The sequence below is a fragment of the Leopardus geoffroyi genome, chromosome B4 (genome assembly GCF_018350155.1).
Source record: "Leopardus geoffroyi isolate Oge1 chromosome B4, O.geoffroyi_Oge1_pat1.0, whole genome shotgun sequence".
Taxonomy (NCBI): Eukaryota; Metazoa; Chordata; class Mammalia; order Carnivora; family Felidae; genus Leopardus; species Leopardus geoffroyi.
Genome location: NC_059341.1, coordinates 13,667,324 through 13,688,747, shown reverse-complemented (window position 1 = coordinate 13,688,747; position 21,424 = coordinate 13,667,324). Strand labels below are relative to the sequence as shown.

Sequence of the window (21,424 nt, the reverse complement as noted above, 5' to 3'; positions counted from 1 at the left end):
TCACATAAAGTGAAAATAATAAATGCATTATCACAGGAAAGTAAGTAATATATTAAAAGAAGAATTCTTGGGGCACCTGGGTGGCACAGTCGGTTAAGCGTCCGACTTCAGCCAGGTCACGATCTCGCGGTCCGTGAGTTCGAGCCCCGTGTCGGGCTCTGGGCTGATGGCTCAGAGCCTGGAGCCTGTTTCCGATTCTGTGTCTCCCTCTCTCTCTGCCCCTCCCCCGTTCATGCTCTGTCTCTCTCTCTCTGTCCCAAAAATAAATAAAAAACGTTGGAAAAAAAATTAAAAAAAAAAAAAAAAAAAAAAGAATTCTTCATAATCAAATGAGGTCTGTCCCAGGAATACAATGACAGATCCACATTAGAAAATTATCAGTAATATATCATATAACTTTAAGACAAATGTAAGAGAAGCCATAGATTGTTTTGGAGGTATCCAAAAATACATTTGTAAGGACTCACCACCTATTAAAACCCTTTTAAAAATAGGAAGGAAAATACTTAATATGAGAAAGAGAATCTATTTCTTTTTTTTTTTTTAATTTTTTTTTAACGTTTTTATTTATTTTTGAGACAGAGACAGAGCATGAGTGGGGAAGGGGCAGAGAGAGAGGGAGACACAGAATCCGAAGCAGGCTCCAGGCTCTGAGCTGTCAGCACAGAGCCCGACGCGGGCCTCGAACTCACAGACTGTAAGATCGTGACCTGAGCTGAAGTCGGACGCTTAACCAACTGAGCCACCCAGGCGCCCCAAGAGAATCTATTTCAACCCAATTATCAATAATCACATTTTTTGTTAAAAAGACTAATAATAATATCCCTACTAAAAAGAGAACAAAAGAAGGAAGTTCTGACCAAGGCAACCAAATTAAAAAAAAAAAAAAAAAAGTGAGGGGGGGCACCAGGGTGGCTCAGCCGGTTGGTTGAGTGCTCTTTGATTTTGGCTTAGGTCATGATCCCAAGGTCATGGGATCAAGCCCCACATTGGGCTCTGCACTGAGTGTGGAACCTGCTTAAGATTCTCTCTCTCTCTCTCTCTCTCTCTCTCTCCATCTGCCCCTTCCCCACTTGCACACACTCTCATTCTCTCTCTCAAATTAATAAAAAAGAGTGAGGGATACATATTTGTGAGAGAAAAGTATTACCACTCCTGTACAGCCCTTTCCCAGAAGTCTCAGCCTACCCCAGCTACCACCCATTTTCCTGCTGCCCTTAGAGCAAAACTTCTCGAGAGTTCTCTGTACTTGACTGTCCGTGATCTTGCCTTCTATTCTATATTAAACTCACTCCAGTAACGTGTTTCTCTCCATAACTCCACTAAAACCACCTGCACCAGTCACTTGCATATTGTCAAGCCCAGTCAGTGGTCAATCCTCGGGCCTCACCTGCTGGACCTCCAGCAGCACAGGACAGTTGATGTTTTGCTCCCTTACCCAGTTTTACTTGTCTCTTGGGTCTCATGCTTCCTCACTGGCTAGTCCTAAAGCCGCTACCATTAGGTCCCTTTTAGGCTTGTAAATGTCCAGAGCCCCTGGACCCTGTCCTGAGGTGTCTTCTCTGTTGGGGCTCTATCTCATAGGTCATTTCATCCAGTCATGGCTCTAAGTGCACACAGACACTGATAAGTATGTCTCCAGCTCAGAACTCTCTCTTAAAATCCAGATTCGCATGTCCAGCCACACTGCACTCTTTACGTTGAAGCCAGAGGCATCCAAACTGTGATGTGATCCTGGTCTCTATCTCCCTTACCACTTGGTTCACTCAGTTCCACCCGCTACCCTCACTGCTGCTCCTCAAACACAAGCTTGCTCTCGCCTTGCTGTTCCCTCTGCTCGTAAAACTGGCAGATATGCACACAACCGGTTTCTCCACTTCATTCAGGTCTCTCATCAAAAGCCACCTCTTTAGGGGGTCCTGGGTGGCTCAGTCGGTTGAACGTCCAACTTTGGCTCAGGTCATGATCTCACGGCTTGTGAGATCGAGCCCTGTGTCAGGCTCTGTGCTGACAGCTCAGAGCCTGGAGCCTGCTTCAGATTCTGTGTCTCCCTCCCTCTCTCCCCCTTGCCCACTCGCTCGTGCGTGCTGGCTCTCTCTCTCTCTCTCTCAAAACTAAATAAACATTAAAAATTTAAAAAAAAAAAGTCACCTCCTTAGATGGAGCTCTTATCTGAAAAATCACCCTTTGCCAATAGCTATGCCTTTATCCTGCTTTATTTTTCTTCACAGCAGTTATCCCAACTGGACACTCTTTTCTTTAAAAAAAAAACAAAACTTTTTTTTTTAACCTTTATTCACGTTTGAGAGACAGAGCACAAGTGGAGCAGGGGCAGAGAGAGAGGGAGGTACAGAATCTGAAGCAGACTCCAGGCTCTGCGCTGTCAGCACAAAGCCCGACGCAGGGCTCAAACCCATGAACTGTGAGATCACGACCTAAACTGAAGTTAGACACTCAAATGACTGAGCCACCCAGGCGCCCCTGGGCATTATTTTCTTTATATGTTCCTTTACGTATTACCAGAATATCCCTACTAGCTACTTCGGCAAAGACTTTGTTACATTTACTGCTGTATCTTAAGAGCCTAAAACCTGCTTGCCCAGAATAGGTGTGCTCAATAATTAGTGGGAGATTAATTAGAAAATTGAATTTAAATGTATGCGAAGGAAATTTAGAAGACGTTGTGAAAACAGAAATACCAAGAGTTCATGACATGGCAAAATATAAGATAAATAAGGAAAATCCAATTAAATATTCTGTTTATAGCAAAAACAAATTAGAAAATAAAAATATAGAAGACCTCTCATACAAAATAGCCATAAATTCCACAGCACACATAGTGATAACTTAATGTAAATATTGAGAAATGTACAATTTAAGAAGATCTGAACAGAGGAAGAGATCAACTTCATGGTTAGGAAAACAAAATACCATGAAGTTACACCACCATCCCAAATTATTTTAAAGACTCAATGAAACTAACAAAATCACAGTGGGATTTTACATAAGAAGCTAAAAAATAACTCTAAAGCTCTCTCAAGAAAGTATGAATAAATGGCGTTTTGAAAAATTGCAATATTAATAATGAATGTTTATACCTACTCAGAAAGTAAATTTTTTTTGGTGAGCAATTTGGTAACGAATATTAAAAGTTTTAAAATTTGGGATTTATTCCTAAATTTTATTCTGCAGGAGTTAAGGATGCTCACAGAGCCACAAAGAGTGCTGTTTATAAAACCAAAGTAACCTACATAGCCAAAATAAAAAATTGGTTTTATATATTAAGGTATGTCAATACCAAAAAATACTACATAGCTATTAAAGTTGCAGCTGTAGAATGTGGGAGCTTGGTTAAAATGGAAGGATTAACTACATCAAAGTACTCTTCCATAAGCCCACAAAGCCGACCACAAAGAAATCGAAGATGTAAGTGTATAATGGCAAAATGAATGAGAGCGAGATCTTGAGTTTGGGATTTCAACAAGTTCTGGAAGCTGGAAAAAAGAGGTAACTGTCTTAGACTAGATGAAGTTTGAGAAAACCAGAGAAAGCAAGACGGTTTGACTCTCAGAATCCCCAACTGGCTCAGGACTTGGGAACAGCGAGCACCACGGAAAGTGAGGGGGAAGCACAGGTGTGAAAGCAGGAGGACCCGTAGGGAGGACACACACGTAGTGTGTCCCCAAGCCCCTCCCCTAAGCCAGAAGGGGGCCACCGGTACCTCCTCCCACACTCAGACAGGGGGGGCCTGGACCAGGTATGGGTCCGGCCAGGCAGGAGGGGACACCGAAACAGGGTCAGTAAGGGGAAGTGTCCACACTAAAGGACAGGCCAGAAACCAGGCACGTCCTGCTCAAGCAAGAGATCAGAAGAGTGCTCTGACGGAAACAAATCCTGCTGGGAAGAGACCTGCAGACAGGAGGATGAGAAAGGCGATGGGCGCAATGAGGAGTGAAGAAAGCGCTCGGGTCACAGAGGCAGACTGCCTGAGCTCCAGCCCCGGTTTCACGGCGGCTCCACCACTTACGTGCTTAACCTCTTGGGAAACCATGGTTTCCTCATCTGAACACAGAGACGATGATGCCTACCTCGTGGTGCTGCTGTGAGCATTCACTGTTTTAAGGCATGTAAAAGTCCAGTCAATCCCTCCTCCCTCTCCATAGGAGGATTTTCCCTCCACACCCACTGCCACTGCCCTGACGCTGCAGCCCTCTCCGCAGCTGGGGTATGTGTCCTGGCCCCGCTGTCAGGCCTGGCCATGTGTCTAGCTGTGGCCAACGGAATGGGAGTCCACTGAAGCGGACCGTATCTAAGCAGAAGCTTTTTAAAAGCCGTGCATGTTCTCACAAGCTCTCTCCTTTCCCCTCTGCCATGAGAAATGCCCGTCCCAGATAGCCGCTCCTTCAGCCTGGGGTCACAGAATGAGAAGCCCGTTTTAGAAAACAGCTGTAGCAACAGACCTACAGTCACCTTCAGCTGCCCACCTGCAGCTGGGGGTTGTTTGTTACTGTAAGGTCAACAAACTAGAGACAACTCCGTTTTGAAGTTCTCGAAAACTTATATTTTAGAAATATCTGGTGAGTGAATCTTTAACAGCATTCTTTATCCAAGGAATGTATTTGATCTGAATTCAGGCAATTGAGAACTGTACCATTTGTGATATCGTGATATCTAAATGTCAGGGCTCTATGACCAGTTAATGAAGGGAGAGAACTTAGGTTAACCGATCACTTCTTATGGTACACACAATATTTCACTTAACCCTCACAACAACCCTAAAGAAGACTGTAGTATATTACTACATAATACTGTATATTACAGTTAATATTCTGATTATGTAAAGCATTTGTATAAATACATTTTTTAAAAACCGCGAAGATTTAAATAAATACGCAAAGAAAGTGAAGTATTTAGGCAGAAGGAAACACAAAATTAAACATTTAAGAGAAAATCCTCTGGTATCAATAAAATATTCAGACTATCTTTCTTCAACAATTCTTTCTTTAAATGATAAGACTCAGAGTCAGGGAGGGAAAATGCCTGTCTTTAGGTACTGCTGATAATGAGTAATAGTTAATGCAACTTTTTCTTTTTAAATTTAAATCCAGGTTATTTACATATGATGCAACTCTGTTAGAAAGTAACTGAAGGTAAAGGTAGTCTTACACTATCTATACTCTTCAACCCAATAATTTTACATTGGAAATCCACCCCAAATATGGTAAAAGCCGATGTTCAAAGGTGGGCATCACTTTTGGGTGATGAGGGGGAGACCCAACCTAGTGTCCACAGTAGATCAATGAAATAATCTATGGTGCCTTTCCCTTCCTAGCATATTAAGAATCTATTTAAAATTGTGTTATGAATATTCTACAGTAATATGGGGAAAGGATTGGTTATAATATTATATAAAGAAAATAAAATTCAAAATCGTACAGATTGGATTAGTTAGAAATGTTCCAAAATACAACAGTGGTTGCCTTTTGGTATTTCCTGCATTTTCTTTTATGAGTATTTTTTTTAAAGGAGTAGAAACAATCTTGGGGGAAAAGGAAATATTAACAATTTGAATATTTTTGAAAGTCTCAAAATACTTTCTTATGCGAGCAGAGAAAAGCGGTCTGGTGTACTGTTAACAGCAAACTTGGGAAACTATGTGGTGTAAAATCCTGGCTCAACCGCTAACTACATGATCGCCCAGAAGTTACTCATCATTCTGTACCTCGGTGGGTTCACTGAAAAAATGGGGATAAACACAAGCACCTGCCTCATAGTGTTGTTGGTGAGGATTCAATGAGTTAATCCATGTAAAATACTTAGAAACAGTGCTTGGCACATAGAAAACATGCAAATACCTGTCAGCTTTTGCTTACATATTAAAAAATATTCTGTAGGGGTGCGTGGGTGACTCGGTCAGTTAAGTATCTGACTTCAGCTTGGGTCATGATCTCACAGTTCGTAGGGTCAAGCCCACATCCGGCTCTCTGCTCTCAGCATTGAGCCTGCTTCGGATCCTCTGTGTCCCTCGCTATCTGCCCCAACCCCACTCTCCAAAATAAATATACATTGAAAAAAATATATACGTATTGGAAAGGAACTATTCTTTTTTGCTAGGAAACTGGTAAATATTTACCACTGGAGCCAATAATAAAAAATTCAATTTTCCTTGCTCATTAACACAAGCTCAGAAAATATTTAAATTAACAAAAATATTATCTTAGTACCAAGGGGCCATTTCCTAAATCCCAAGTCTGAAACTACTCCTAAAATAAATAAGAAAAATATAAAAGTATTACCTTATTGATATCATCTGCTGTAAATCCACTTTGTTCTAAGAGTTCTCTGATTGCTTCTATACATTTATTAAAAAGTGGAGAACAGAGAAGTTCAAATCTTGCTCTGTAAACACACACACACACACAGAGGAAAAAGCAAGGAGAAAGGCTTAATACAATGAAACAAGTTTTCTTGTGAAGGGTAATGCCAAAGCCTAATGTGATGTTTTAAGAACAAGTTTGTAGGGGCACTTGGGTGGCTCAGTCGGCTGAGCCTCTGACTCTTGACTTCGGCTCAGGTCATGATCTCACGGTTTGTGCGTTCGAGCTCTACGTCAGCGCAGAGCCTGCTTGGGATTCTCTCTCTCCCTCTCTCTGCCTCTCCCCACCCCCTCGCACCCATACATTCTCTCCCTCACTCAAAATAAATAAATAAACTTAAAAAAAAAAAAAAGAACAGGTTTGTGAACAGAACAAGATATTTAACACCTAGCAGTGAACTCCACAGGGAGAAAACATCTGAATTATTCATCTACAAACGTATGAAGGCATTCAATGTCAAATTCAGTTGGAAGATTCTTACCCATGGCTTACTTGTAAGCTTTCAAAAAAACCTAAAAATAAATAAATATTCAGTGTATGGCATTCCCAACAAAGCCACAGATTCAAATCAAACCATCATTTACAAGCTTTTTCTATTTTTGTATGTTAAAAGTTTAAAAGATTATTTCTCATTATTTTTTTTTTTTTATAATCTGAGACTATGCTGTACATAAACTTAGTTCTCTTGCTCTGAGAAGCTCGAATGCTAGCATATAATTTTAAGAAAGATCTATGTTTGGGGCGCCTGGGTTGCTCAATTGGTTAAGCGTCTGACTTCAGCTCAGGTCATGATCTTGTGGTCCACAAGTTCGAGCCCTACATCAGTCTCTGTACTGACAGCTCAGAGCCTGGAGCCTGCTTTGGATTCTGTGTCTCCCTCACTCTCTGTCCCTCCCCTCACTAGTACTCTGTCTCTGTCTCTCAAAAATAAAAACATTTAAAAAAATTTTTAAAAATCTATGTTTATGAAAAATGTACTCCCTAATTTCATACTAAACTTAAATGCAGATGACTGATTTTTATTTTTTGTGCTATCTGTAGATACTGAAATATACTTTACCATTGAAATCTTTGTGATAAAGGCAAAATTTCTTTAATGAAACATTACAAATTCTATTTCATTCCTAATAGATAAGCAGTAATAAACAAACATACACTGAGAACTTGGACAAACTCAGTACTAAGCTAGAAATTCTAGAAACAGAAAAAATACACAACATTCTGCCCACAAAGAGATTTCTGTTCAATTTAATACCTTTCTATCTTTGGGGCTATAGTTTGAAATCTCTCTTAAAAGAGCTAGTACAGTGCTAATAGAACTTTCTATGAGCCACCAGCCATGTCAGGCTATTGAACACTTGAACTGTGGCTAGTGCTACTGAGGACTTGAATTTTTACTGCTCTTCCTTTTCCCCCTGTTATTTATTTCTAATTAATTAAAATTTAAATAGCCACTGGCTACTGGTTATAGTGCTGGGCACACAGATCTAGAAACTTCAGGAAAGCCCAGGGAGGGTGAAGAAGCTAAACTCTAAGGGCCAGATGAGGAGTAAATTTAACCAAATACAGTCAGTAGAATCCTAAAAATAATACTGTAATTCTGGAAATTTTCACTATGTTTCCAAGTTACCTATTAGGTTGTTGAGAGGTCTGAATAGTGAACCATTGGTAGGTATTATTACTGTTAGTAACATGCCAGGCAAAATGATAGGGCAATGTGCTCTCTTTGGACTCTCTCCGGGTAAAGGCATAGTCACTTGAAACCAATATTTTGGGTTCTGTAAAAGATAAGGGAATTTAAAACAATTTTACGTACATTAAACCTGTGTTCACTAAATATCATGAACACCATCGAAACTTAAAAAGGTTGCCAATGGATGACCAGAGCCAACAAAACCAAGACAGACATGAATCTTCACTAGCGTATGACAGTGACAGTATGGACGTCGGGAGTCAAACTAGCTGGGTTTGAACGCCCAGTCCGTAGCCAACACTACACATTCTTACTCTGGAGCCCTGGGCAAGAATGAGACATCTGTTTCAGCTTCCTCATGTGTAATATACGGAAAAGACCACTACTTACTTCATGGGCTGTTACCGGGATTTGAGGAGTTAACACGTACTACTACTTAGACTCCTGCTACACTGTGTTCACTAGTAAGTTAAATACCATTGAAACACGTGCAAGCCCCACATCAAATTTAAGCAACAATTTAAGCCTTTCTTTCAAAGACCTAGGGTGCTTTTTCACACACTACTCTTTGTAGCTGTAAATAGCAGCGCAAGCAATCACAATTGATGTCATTACTTTGGGAACGCTGGAAACGGTTATTTAGTCTGACAAGAACTACACCTCACAAGTAAACACAGGAGAGCTCTCCTTCTACTGATGGCTAATAAATCTCAAAAGGACGAACAAAAAAACCCAAGGTGAGAAAATTACACCTAAATATAAATGTATTTGGAATTTTGTTCTTGTTGTTATTTTAATTCTCCATTTTATTTTCTCAGCATTAACCCTAATAGTTCTCAGGAACCCTCACATAAATTAACAGCAGGGTGCAGCCCAGTGGTTATTAAGGCTTCTTCACAGCATTTTATTACAACTAACTTTTGTCCCCAAGCGACTGATTCAGGGCCCATCTTTCAGCCTAGCCCCGCTGCTGATTCTTTTACAGACCCTGAAAATGACTGTATAACATAACCGCGGCCAACACCACAGCTGACGGAGTTCTGAGGCCAGACAACCACCACTCTGCTCCACGGGGTTCAGGCCCTGTGCCTCCCCGGGACAGCCGTGCTGCTATGTGGGGACAGCATACTTGCGATGCACTTCACCAGTCGGCTTCGAAACTGTGGGAGATTTCATCACATATTTTTACTCCAGGGGGAGGCATAAAGTTACGTAGAGACGTTATTAATAATTTTATACCTCAGTATCTTACATTTGCTTGATCCATTATTTTAACTTAGAAAAGAAAAACCTAAATATGGTAAAGAAACTACTGTTCTTGATCTTTCATTGTAGGGAGTCAATAGAGTACATGTAAATTTCATGAATCAGGGTGAAAATCTCTCATTTAGAAATACGGAGAAAACTCTAAGGAACCAAAAACAGTAAGTTAAAAATGACTGCCTCTGAATCACATAAAGAAATAAAATATTGATATGTACTGCAACATAAACGATCCTTAAAAACATGCTAAGTGATGGAAACCAAACATGGAAGGTCATATACCATATGATTTCCTTTATGTGAAATGTCCAGTGTAGACAAAAACATAAAGAAAGTACATAGGTGGTTGCCAGAGGTTGAGAGTGGTGGGAACAGGAAGTGACTGCTAATGGGTATAGAATTTCTTTTGGGAATGAAAATGTTCTAGAAGCAGAACCAGAAACAGATACTGGTTGGTAATAGTTTCATAAGTCTGTGAATATACAAAAGTCCACAGAACTATACATTTTTATGGTATTTGAATATTTTAATAAAGTCATTAAAACAATTTGTTTTTCTTAAATGGGTGCCTCTAATGAAGAGGCTGGGCAGGAGAAAAGTGAGATGACACCAGTCCAGTATCATCAGCTCTGCTATCCTATTTCCTACCACCTTTTCCATATCATCTCTGCTGTCATATCCCTCTCAGGACCCATCCTCACGCCCTTACACTCTCAAGGTTCCCCTGCATCGACTCCCTTACACCTCCAAGGTCTTGCTCCCGGGCCCTGGTCACACTGACACCTGAAATGCTAGCCTGCTTCCCATGGCCCCCTTCCCCCCACACTCCTGCCAGAGACACCCTGCCAGCCACATTTTAGACAATGGCGCCTCCTGCTCCCTGCACCTAGGAAGCTCTTTATTGTCACCAGGATGGGGCCCTGGCTCCGCAGCAGGCATTCAGGGCCTGGCTGGGTTCATCCTGGCCTCTCCATCCTGAATTCTAATTAGGGTCAGCCTTCAGCCAGATGCCGGTCGTGCAGCGCCCCCACCTCCACCCAACACACATGGATGGTGCCACAAAAGGTCAGACCCCTGCTTACAGACCAGTGCAGCCCCCTCACCTCTTGGAGCAAGTGCGTCATCTCTCCCGGACAGTGTCCCTCCCCAGAGCGGAAGGACTCCAGCTGCTCTGTGCCCCAGGGACTCTATGCAGACTGTCTCCCACTTCTCCAGGACTTAGTTGGGCTCAGCTCCCCCAAGGCTTGGAGCCTCCCTAAGCATCTCAGGCCCATGTCCTGAACCACAGGCGCAGCACCCGCAGGCCACGAGGCCTCGGTAGCTGACGGAACCACCTTGGAAAGGGGACTGAGAATTCCTCGGGACCAGGGCTTGAACTTGTCCACATTCCCTGTCCAGCAAGCACAGAGCTCACAGGACAGCATCAACCTGAACCAGGCACTGAATACATGAGGTAAGGTGGGAGGAGGAAGGGGGGGTGCTGCCGGCCAAAGGGGCTGCCCCTCTTCCACCTAAACAACACATGGCATCGCCAGGGCTCAGTACTGCGATCAGGCTGGTCGATAATGTGGTTCCAAGTCATAGAAAACTGTCTGAATTCTCCTTGTCTGTGCCCTGAAAGCCTTAAATTTCTGGCCAATTCTTTCTTTATGCAAAGTCTAGCTGCTATAAACTGAGGAACACAAAGCTAGGATGGCAGGAGACAACCTGGTCACCCCAGGGAACAGGACAGTCCTTCAGGAAAAAGCAGAGGCCCACCTTACCTGGACCTGGGCTGTGGGGAGCCCAGTGACCATCAGAGCTCTCTTCCACAAGCCAGGCAGAGACCTGAGCACACAGAGCCCAGAAGGCCCATGGGAATGGCCCAGCTACCATTCCTTAGGACTGATCCGTAAGGACACTCCAGGAGGCCCACGGCAGATGGCTGCCATCCCACAGGATCAGTAGAGCGGGTGCCTGCCCAGAAGCACTGGATTTGGGTGATTCACCCACAAGTGCAATACCATCCAGGCCCAAGTCTGTCAGTTTCCTGATGTGGAGCCCAGACCACAAAGTCCCTAGGTTCCGCGTCTTTGTGCAAGTCCTGAGATCTCTCTGAGGGTACCAAGGCCAACTGGTAGATTCTGTGGATTCCTGGGAGTGCGTCTAAAGCACCAGGATGCCCGCTGGGCCCCAAGAACACTGGGAACTGCGCCCAAACTCAAAGCAGGCAAACGATTCCGCACGTTGTTTGCAACTTAACAAAGCCCGTCAGTGCATGCTTAAGGGAAGTGGGGATTGCTCCCCTCCCACGGTCCAGGTTGTCCTTCAGTGCCTCAGGGGAACTTGTGCAGACCAGAAACACTCTGGTTCGCAGCTCCCGGCCTCCCACTGGCAGGCCTCCCACCCCTGCAGGCTGGTCCCCTCCGCTCTAGGCTGGCGACTTAGCAAGCTCAGGAGCGCCTCCATGGGGGGGGGGGGGGGGGGTTGTTTTGCTCTGAAGTTCTGCCTGGTGGTAGGCTCGCTGCGGGGCAGGAGAAACAAAGGCGTGCTGGGCCAGAGGCCCGACCCAGTGCCAGGCACGGCGACCCAGTGCCAGGCCTGTCCTGCAGGGCTCACCGGGGGCCGCCCAGCTGGCCCAACGTGGCCAGGAGCCCAGAAGCGGAGGCAGGAGGCGGGAGGGTCGCAGAACCAAGGGGAACGGGGGCGCGAAGCAGACGCAGAAGGGGCAGGCGCGGGATCCGCCCTGATTGCAGGTGCCATGGGCTTCCTGCTCCTTCTCCCAACCCTCCTGGCACTGGAGGGAGGCAGCAGCGGCCCCACCGCCTGGGCATTGCCTCACCCCGGCCTGGAATTTTTGTTTGTTTGTTTAAATGTTTACTTATTTTTGAGAGAGAGAGAGAGACAGAGTATGAGTTGGGGAGGGGCAGAAACGGAGGGCCACAGAGAATCAGAAGCAGGCTCTGAGCTGTCAGCACAGAGCCCAACTCGAGGCTCAAACTCACCAACTGTGAGATCATCACCTGAGCCAAAGTCAGAGGCTTAACTAACCGAACCGTCCAGGCGCCCCTGGAATTTTGTTTTTTAAAGTTCTTTGGACTTCATTCAGTTTTACCTGGACACATTGCAGTCAAAATCTTGACCTTCATATAATGAGTCTAGGAAACAATTGGCACTTCCCAAGGTGGACAAAGAATGCTTTGCAATGTCAGCACTGTTCATCAGCTTCATCATGGCTCGGGCATTCCCTCTCACATCATGTTTGAAGGATCTAGATTAAAAATATAGTCTCTGAAGTTTAAAAATTACTAGGCCATTTAGAATTATGTAGATAATGCCTACTAGGACAATAAGCCCATACATTAATATTAATATCAGATGTTACTACAGGCTTCAAACCCTCCAAAATCTCTGAAGAAAATTCTTTGCAATTAAAAGAAGGGCCTCCTTAAAAAAAAATGAGTAACAAATATATTTGATACTTAGAACTGCTCTATTCTGTGGCCATAATAATAACCAATTGAGCCACCCAGGCACCCCAGTATAGGTCTTTTTGAAACAAGTAAGTAATTACCTCTTTTTCAAGACTTTTTTTTACCTAGTCAGTTTAGTCAAACTGACGAAAATACTATTTCAGTCAAATATTTTTTAAGAGTGGCAATGTCGGAAATAGAACCTTTATCTATTTGACTCTTGATTTTGAATGGAATAATTACATCTAGTAACAAAACCAAAATGCTGCTTGCGATAGCAGATTAGTAATTAAATAAACACTCCATAAGACACTAATTCACTGGGATGTGACTGTAACATAAGGTAACCTTCACCAGACCTAAACTTTTAAAAATTGTTTAGAAGGTATTGAGCCCTCAAGTGCTTGTACACTCCTTTATCTAGACATAATAGCAGCACCCGAGGTATTAAGAAATTTAACTGAGACCCACGTTCATGAAGTTCAACATCTGGCAGGCCCTCACACTAAATGAGAAATCCGAGCCCACTGTACTGGACAACTTGCCCTCTGCTTCCCTGCAAATGCCTGGAGAGGACATTGTAACTCTAGACACAAAAATATCCAAAGCACTGAAGAAAACCCCCACATCCTCCTTTGAAGCAAGGCAATTTAAAACAGTACAAAAACCCAGAAGAGAAACTTCAATTAAAATATATCATGAAGTCCATTAATATTTACCTCTGAAACTCTGAAGCCAGATACTGTGCTAAGGTTTCTGTGAAATGTGTACCTCCTATGTTATCATCAGTGTTTGTTGAAAGAACACGATATATTCCACTGTTCACTTCCATGACACTGACAGATAAGGATGTTCCTCCAAGTTTAAACACCAAAATATTGCTTAAAAGAAAGAAAACATAAGTAAGTTATGAGAGAATCACAAAACTTTAAAGGCAGGTTGGACATTGGAAGTCACTTAGTTTAATCCCTTCATGTCACAAATAGTTGATTAGTGCTGAATTAAGCCTGGAACCCCTACATTCTGAATCAAAACCAAAGTCTGTTTTTATTTAGTTGCATATGTAAACTGGATTCTTTTGAGTAACTGGAGTTCAAAACACTAACTTTTCTTTTCGTGGTTATAATGAATCATAACAGAATTAAATACAGAAACTTTATGTGCTAATATTATCCAAGTTACTACTACAATGACACATTCTGTAAAAATCAAACATATGCAAAACTAGAAGCTCATTTCTGATATTCTACATAAGCTAATTTCCTACTGATTTATACATACTAACTTCTTTAACTGTGAAATAGTAGTAAGGTGAAACAACTAGGGAAAATAAACACATCAGAATTAATCACCCTAAAGGTGTCTGTGTCAGATGTATTAGAAGTCAACAACTAAATTAGGAGCATGTCTTACTATTTCATTATCAAAAAACGCCTTAAATCCCATGCTGGATTCCCCCCATCTCCTGCCAAGAAAAATGTATATAAAAGACTTACTGTTTCTCAACATGTTTAATAATTGGAATTGGTAGAAAAATGAACAGTGCCTTGGCTTGAGTTGGAACTTGGCTGGGCTTATAAATTTCAAATCCTCCTCCAATAAAGACAAATAATATGAGAGGGGCGCCTGGGTGGCTCAGTCGGTTGAGCGTCTGACTTTGGCTCAACCATGATCTCATGGTTCGTGGGTTTGAGCCCCGCATCGGGCTCTTTGCTGACAGCTCAGAGCCTGGAGCCTGTTTCAGATTCCGTGTCTCCCTTTCTCTCTGCCCCTCCCCCACTCGCACTATGTTTCCCTCTGTCTCAGAAATAAACAAACATTAAAAAAAAAAAAAGACAAATAACATGAGTAGTAAGAGGACAGCAAAGTTCAATCTTCCCTCCTGTTATGTCCTTTCTCTGCTCTCCTAGGAAGTCTTTCTCATCTATTTGAAAAACCCCAGGTGAGAGTTTCAATGTCATTTCATCCATAAAGGCTTGGAACCCACTGCTTTATATAATGATCCCCATTGCTGTAATCTAAAAATGTTTTCTGCACTGAAAAACTTAAAGCTGCAAATATGGTTTTTACCTTTTTCCAGTGGGGCAGTCTTGTCCAATTCCATAAGCCAGAAGAGCTGCAGATGGTTCATGGATTAACCGCAAAACATTAAACCCAGCAGCTCTGGCTGCTTCCCTGTGGACAATTTGCTTTCAATGAATTTAATATCACAACACGTTCAAGTATTTTCTTGACAAAAAAAAAAAAAAAAATAACGTGCTTATAACGAATAAAGAAAAGTCTCAAAAATGTCCATGCTTATAAATGTTAGAAAGAGATTAAGACAAATTTATAATACATTTTGGAATTTTCCAGTTTCTTTAATTTAGGGTCAGTTTTTAACATCCCACAAGTTCAAGTAAATAAAGCAATTATCTGTCCCACAAGCAACTCAGATGATTGCCAAAGTGCCAGATGAAACTCTATCCTCAAAACAAAGGTATACATGCTCATCAATTACATTTTCATAATGACCTATAAAAAATAAACGCAACTTTTTGTTTAGATGTGAAGATCTAATAAGGTGAAGAAATAATTGCAAATATATCTAAAACTGTATATATTTTTATATAATTCCAACATAAACCTTGATTATATGAAAGTAAGGCAAAGCAACTTATAAACATGAACTTAACCCGGTAATTAAAAATATTTCCAATCAAAACAGCTTAATAAGGTACATCTAATTTTATGTTCTCTTGGCATTACAGATAGGAAATATTAATGATCGTTACTATACTTTTTACCATACTAATTACATATGTAAATATATACATCTGTTTACAAATACAATTTTATTGCCTAAGGTACTTTCAATTACAGTTTTACCTTTTACTACATTGTGATACTATAAAATCTATATTTCCTCTAAGCAAACAAGATAAACTTACCCAAGAGCATTTTTTTGCTTTTCTCCAAAATCAAATGGAACAGTAATAACTACATCATTTGCATCTGAGCCCAATACAGAATGTGCTGTTTCTGTATTAAAAAATAAATAAATAAAAATAAATTCTAATGACACAAGAAAAATGTCATGATACTTTGTGGTTTATTAATTTGTACCATGATCTTCTCACTGTGAAGATTTTCCAATTCACTTATTTGGCCACCCCATTCATGTTCTTCTCTGGCTCTCTTAAATTTGTTAAGTTTACTTACTAATTTTGGGAGCGATAGAGACAGCATGAGTGGGAGAGGGGCAGAGAGAAAGGAAGAGAGAAAGAGTCCCAAGGAGGTTGCACACTGCCAGCCGAGAGCCCGATGGAGGGCTTGAACCCACGAAAACTGTGAGATCATGACCTGAGCCAAAACCAAGAGTCTGATGCTTAACTGACTGAGCCGCCCAGGCGCCCCTCTTCTCTGGCTCTCTTAAATCGTGCAGAACTTTTTGTGGATTTGGAAATCTGTGGACACGGAACCAGGTACTTTCCAAAAAGCCTGGCTCTTAGGCTTCAAAGTTTCAACCATCTCCCAAATTAGACTGCTTCCATTAACAGTGAGTCTTTCATGTGTCCATGTGAAGACAAAACAGCATGTTAGTTCAACACACTAGAAGAATGCCTTCCATCCCACAAATTTGTAACAATTCCAGAGCTGAAGTGAGTTTTATCACCTGCTCCTGAATTTCCCAAATTGTTCCACAGCACTGCCACTCGGTTTTGAGTCTTCCTTGGAAGTGTTAATGAGCCAGACCTACTTAATCTACCTAAAGAACTGTTCAAAGAGCACTGTCAATCTTGAGCAGAGAAAGAAACTCTTCACACTTATTTGGCCACTTCAATTTAAGAAGCTGTGAAAATGTGAGCCTGGCCCAACCCATTTACATTACTTCTAAGGAAACCAAAGTCAGGGAAGGTTAGTCAAATAACCAAGGTCACATGGACAGTTAGTGACACAGTCAGGTCTAGTGTTAGGTCTCCTTAATCTGCTCAATCACCCTGCTTTTCTCCAGATCAAGAAACACCTCTAACTTTTCTTTAAGGTCAACTTTTAAAAGGTCTCTTTTGCTCAATACCTTTCATTTTACTAAATATCAGTCTGGCAACATCTTCTGGGTTAACAAACTTTGTTTCTTCTCCAGTATCTATTTCGTATCGTAACTTTCCATTCTTTTCAATGACCTATAAAGGAAATTGTAGGTGTGTTACATAAGGAATGATTTTAATAAAGATAGAAAGTTTCAAAATAATATAATTGGTTATGACCTTGGCAACGACTTTGTGTAACGGAGAGGTAATAATAGAACCATACTCACTAAACATTTACTTTCCGTGATGTATTTCTGAGCCTGCGGATCATCAGAGCTGTCCGTAAAGATAAAGATAATTATTAAAATCAGTATTGTTGATGAGTAATATTTAAAGAAGACTATATTTTTAATATCACTAAACAAATATAAAAATATAAACAAAATCATGAAGTTGCTTGATATTAACAAATCATGATATATTATAAGTGATAGGATTAAATGGACACAATTATTTAGTGGTTAATAGTAATCCTATTAAAGTGTTAACCTGCGTGCACACGCAAGCACACACACACACACACACACACACACACACGTGTTAACCTTCATGTTTGGAAGTAAATAGCTCTTATTTGTTCTGATCTTGCTATTAACAGATGCTATACATCTGAGGGTAATTTTTCAGAATATCAATGATTTTATGTCATATATACTCCCATCTGTGATGGTGAAGACTGATCACTGGCAATCACTGAGATAAAAAGGACGAAAAGAAAGATGTCAAAGTAAGGGCAGACCAGAATACCTAACACCATCTTTGTTCCTTGGCTCGTGAACATGAATCAACACCCAAAGCAAAAAACAAAAAACAAAAAAACAAAAAACTGAGCTAAAGTATGAATGTTCTATGTGGAAAGGTGCAGCGTACTGCAAGTAAACAGATCTATAATGTCCTACCCAAAGTAGGTATTAGATAAATGTGTACGGCAATGAAAAATTAAAACAATGGATATGATGTTGCTCAAAATACCAATTTGTACAGACTAAAAAATGTTTTCACGTGTATTACCTCACTTGCTCTTCACAACACCTCAGTGGGGTTAATTTGGCAGGTATTATTTTGGAGGTAATAGTTCATAGTCAATGCCTTATAAGTTAATAAGGAACAGTTGGTACTTGATTCCAGGCTTCTCTATCAGGCTGGTGTTGTTCACATCTAACAGGCTGCCTCCCAGTAACAAGGTAAATGACTAAAGTACCTCTGCCCCTTTGGGCAGTGACAGGAGTCCTTGATTCTTGCTATAATTTTATCTAGAAATTAAAGGAAACCCTTCCACTTTAACCCTTCTCCCAAGGGGTTGCAGCTATTCCATTCAGAGACCAGTCTTTAAAAAGAGGAGTTGAAAATTAATGGCGACTAACTGCTGAAGTTATTGGGCATCCAAAGACCCTAACCTGCGTAAATAAGAGGAAAACAGAAGGGTTTAAGTGACTAATTCGGCTTAGAACTGTCTAGAACACTTGCAGATTCCTCACACGTCTTCTCTATCACCTAAAAACTGCTGAGAGAGGAAACAGGTTAAGTAAGTAGCTTGCCCAAAGTCCCATGGTTAATTCATGGCAGAACTGACTGGAATCCAGATCTTTAATACAAAGTTTAGTATTCTTTTCACTAAGCCCTCTTTTCCTCCCTTTCTCTAAATCCGGTATTTCGACTGGATCCTGGATAACTATTTTAAGAGTACGCCAAAAAAAGATGAAGTGTGCCCATACTTATTTATTTGCACCAATACCATTTCAGCATGACACTTACCAGTTGTTCTCTTTAGAACAAGCGTTGTGGTCAACCAGGACAATTTATCCTGTTATCTATCCATCCTGTAAGCTACCCAAGTCAAGATAGCTTGTTGCCAAAAAGCCTATATTATGGAATTTATAGACATTTTAGAAATGGAAAATTATTTCTCAACTCCCCTGCAAAGAGGGCCCCTCTCATGTGAGGACAGAAAGCACACGAAGCTCTCAGGGTCGTATGAAGGCGAGACCCTGGAGATTAGCTAGTAGAGAAGCAGAAAGCAGAGAAGTGGAGGTGACGACAAATGGTCGTGGATATCGCCAGAAAGTAGCGGACTGACCACAAGTACATACAAGTAAAAACTTTATTTGTCCACACCAGGATTAAATCACTTAACAGAAACACAAAGGGTGGTGGGAGGTTGGCATACACAGCACCTCATTTACATCACGGTCTTCAGGAGGCAGAGTGTTAACCCCACCGTCGTACCACAACCTTTACAAGCACTGCCGCTTTCTCTTCCTCGTCCTTCCTTAAATGTCTCTTGCACCATCAGCAGACTGTCGGAGCTGGCACACAGCAGCACTAACGTGCTCCAGGGCGGTCTTCCCATCACTGTCACAAGACAGTGCCTTCCACATCTGAAAGCGTTTTTACATTCATCTGTTCATCTGGCCCTCACCACACTCCCTCGAGGTAGGTAGGAGGGTTGTTTGTCTCTCCCTCTGTGGGTGAGGAATGGGAGTCACAGAGCGGTAAGGTGACCTGCCTAAGGGTGGGCAGGCACAAACGGCGGGGCCCAGAGCCTAGGCAGGGTTTCTGAGCTTGTTCTCTTTCAATGAGAATGGCCTCCTCTTAACAGTATTTTCTTTTTCTGTTTATTTCATTAAGAACTTTCCTTTTCTTCTCACATTAAAGTTATTTCACCCAAAAGATTTTCACAGTACTACCTCCTAAGTTTAGCTCCACTCCTGTTCTGTAGCACTTATCTCAAATAAAGCCCTGCCTACGTACTTTGCTACCATTAATAGGTTAATAGAGTACAGGCCTAACTCTCCTTTGAGTACTTCCCTGTTTTTCCAGAAAGTCTACGTACTTATATTAGTGTTACCCAGTTAAAACAGACACATACAAAGGCCTAAAACAATTGAGAAAATGCACACACATATATATCCGTTTCACTGCCTGAATATAGGCTTCTTTAAAGCAAGGAACCTACGTCTGGTGTGGTGCTTATGTAAGTGGAGTATATTAATAAATATTAATACCGTAGAATGCTCTCTTAAAATTCAACTGTTACCAGTATTTCAAACATACAATATGCTACTGTGACTGAAAATATTACAATTAAAAGTTTACTTTGCCTTTTTCTTGTTTTGTCACTTACAGAATTGTTTTAGAACTAGAAGGTACTAGAAAAGTCATCTAGTACAAATCATTTTAAAGAAACTGAGGCACCAAAAGGGCAAGTCACCTGCCCGAGGTCACACACCGTGACAGGGTTAGAATCCAGTGCTCTAGCACACCAGCTGCTTTCTACACACATCACCCGTTTGTCAGTGCAGCTTGCCTGCCTCCGACTCACGCTCTGGCTATATTCCTAGTGTTGTTTTGACTCTTTCTCCACCCACCTGCATTTCCAGCACATAGGTAAGCACCCAAGCCTACAAAATATAAAACAAAACCTCTTCAAATATGCCTGCACTTGTTTTTTTCAGCCTGTAGACTGGAGGAAAGCCTTTTAAATTCCAAGGCTCTTATTTGTATTTCCTGAAAGTACTAAGCAAACCACTTAAAAGCTTTGAAGTTTGTTGGTTTCATGACGGCCAATAATGGCATTCTTTCTAAGGTAAATTGGAAGTATGGCTCAACATCTTCGGATCTCCTAAAGGAAGCGTGGATGTTTTGGGGGAAAGGAGGACATATTTATTGAGGGCTTTGTGCTTAAAAGGAGTCATCTACTGCAGGCGGTCTTTATCCACATCATCCTCAGTTGTTCCCGCTGTCCTCTTCCACCACAGGCCATTAACACGGTGAACTTTTGTCTACACTGTATGAGAAAAAGTGACTTTGCAAAGTTCCCCAGAAGCAAAGTCTTCTAGGGCTTGCCTCTGTACACAACATACTAGACAGAAAAAAGGCTAAAAGAAAGGAATGAAATTAGCTGAAAGCACTTGGAAAACAGATTCCAAATTGTTTCCACATGTTGTTCCAAGTGACACCCTAAACCTAAAGACATGTCATTATGTATATTAGGGACCCAAATAATATGGAATGCAAAGAATTTACTTACATTTAATATTTTATAAAACAGCCAATACCTCATCATATCGAAGACCATATGAATCGTAACACACAACTGTAGCTCCCTGTCACTTCTGATTTATATCCTTAGAGTGGTAAGACACTAAAAACCAGTGGAAGGGAAGGAAAGCTGGTTTGACCATTGAGTGCTTACTAGTAAGTATGTCATAGACACAGCAGTGAAAATATAAGAGATAAAGGTATAAACACATGGATCTATATCAGTCTAATGAGCCAGAGAGGGATTAAAAAAATGAAAACCTTAAACTTCTAAGAAGCAGTCAAGTTAAACTGGTAAAGATTCAAGCAATGAGGTCACGGCAGACACAACTCTTTGTCAACTAACGTGCCTCACCCTAGCCATACCTCGGCCAAGGTCATTTGCATTAATAACTTACATGTATATAGTGTGTAGTGCTTTTAAACTTTTAAACCCTTTCACATCTACTAGCCATTGGGTCCTCACAACAACCCTGTGAGGTAGGCAGGTCAGGAGTTATTACCGGGCCCCCATACAGATGAGGAAAC

The 21,424-nt window shown here is 41.4% G+C and overlaps 1 protein-coding gene across 2 annotated transcripts in view; it reads right to left on the bottom strand.

Annotated features, from left to right (window-relative positions):
* HSPA14 (heat shock protein family A (Hsp70) member 14) overlaps positions 1 to 21,424 on the bottom strand; it is a 44,101-nt gene that overhangs the window by 16,816 nt on the left and 5,861 nt on the right. The window contains exons 4-10 of one of the 2 annotated variants that reach the window (XM_045464807.1): positions 17,083 to 17,131; positions 16,843 to 16,948; positions 15,716 to 15,806; positions 14,856 to 14,960; positions 13,505 to 13,666; positions 12,428 to 12,583; positions 6,297 to 6,399 (exon numbers count right to left, since the gene is read on the bottom strand). In XM_045464807.1, coding sequence (XP_045320763.1) covers positions 6,297 to 6,399; positions 12,428 to 12,583; positions 13,505 to 13,666; positions 14,856 to 14,960; positions 15,716 to 15,806; positions 16,843 to 16,948; positions 17,083 to 17,131 — 772 coding nt within the window. The remainder of the gene's footprint in view (positions 1 to 6,296; positions 6,400 to 12,427; positions 12,584 to 13,504; positions 13,667 to 14,855; positions 14,961 to 15,715; positions 15,807 to 16,842; positions 16,949 to 17,082; positions 17,132 to 21,424) is intronic. The other variant, XM_045464809.1, reaches the window with a different exon arrangement.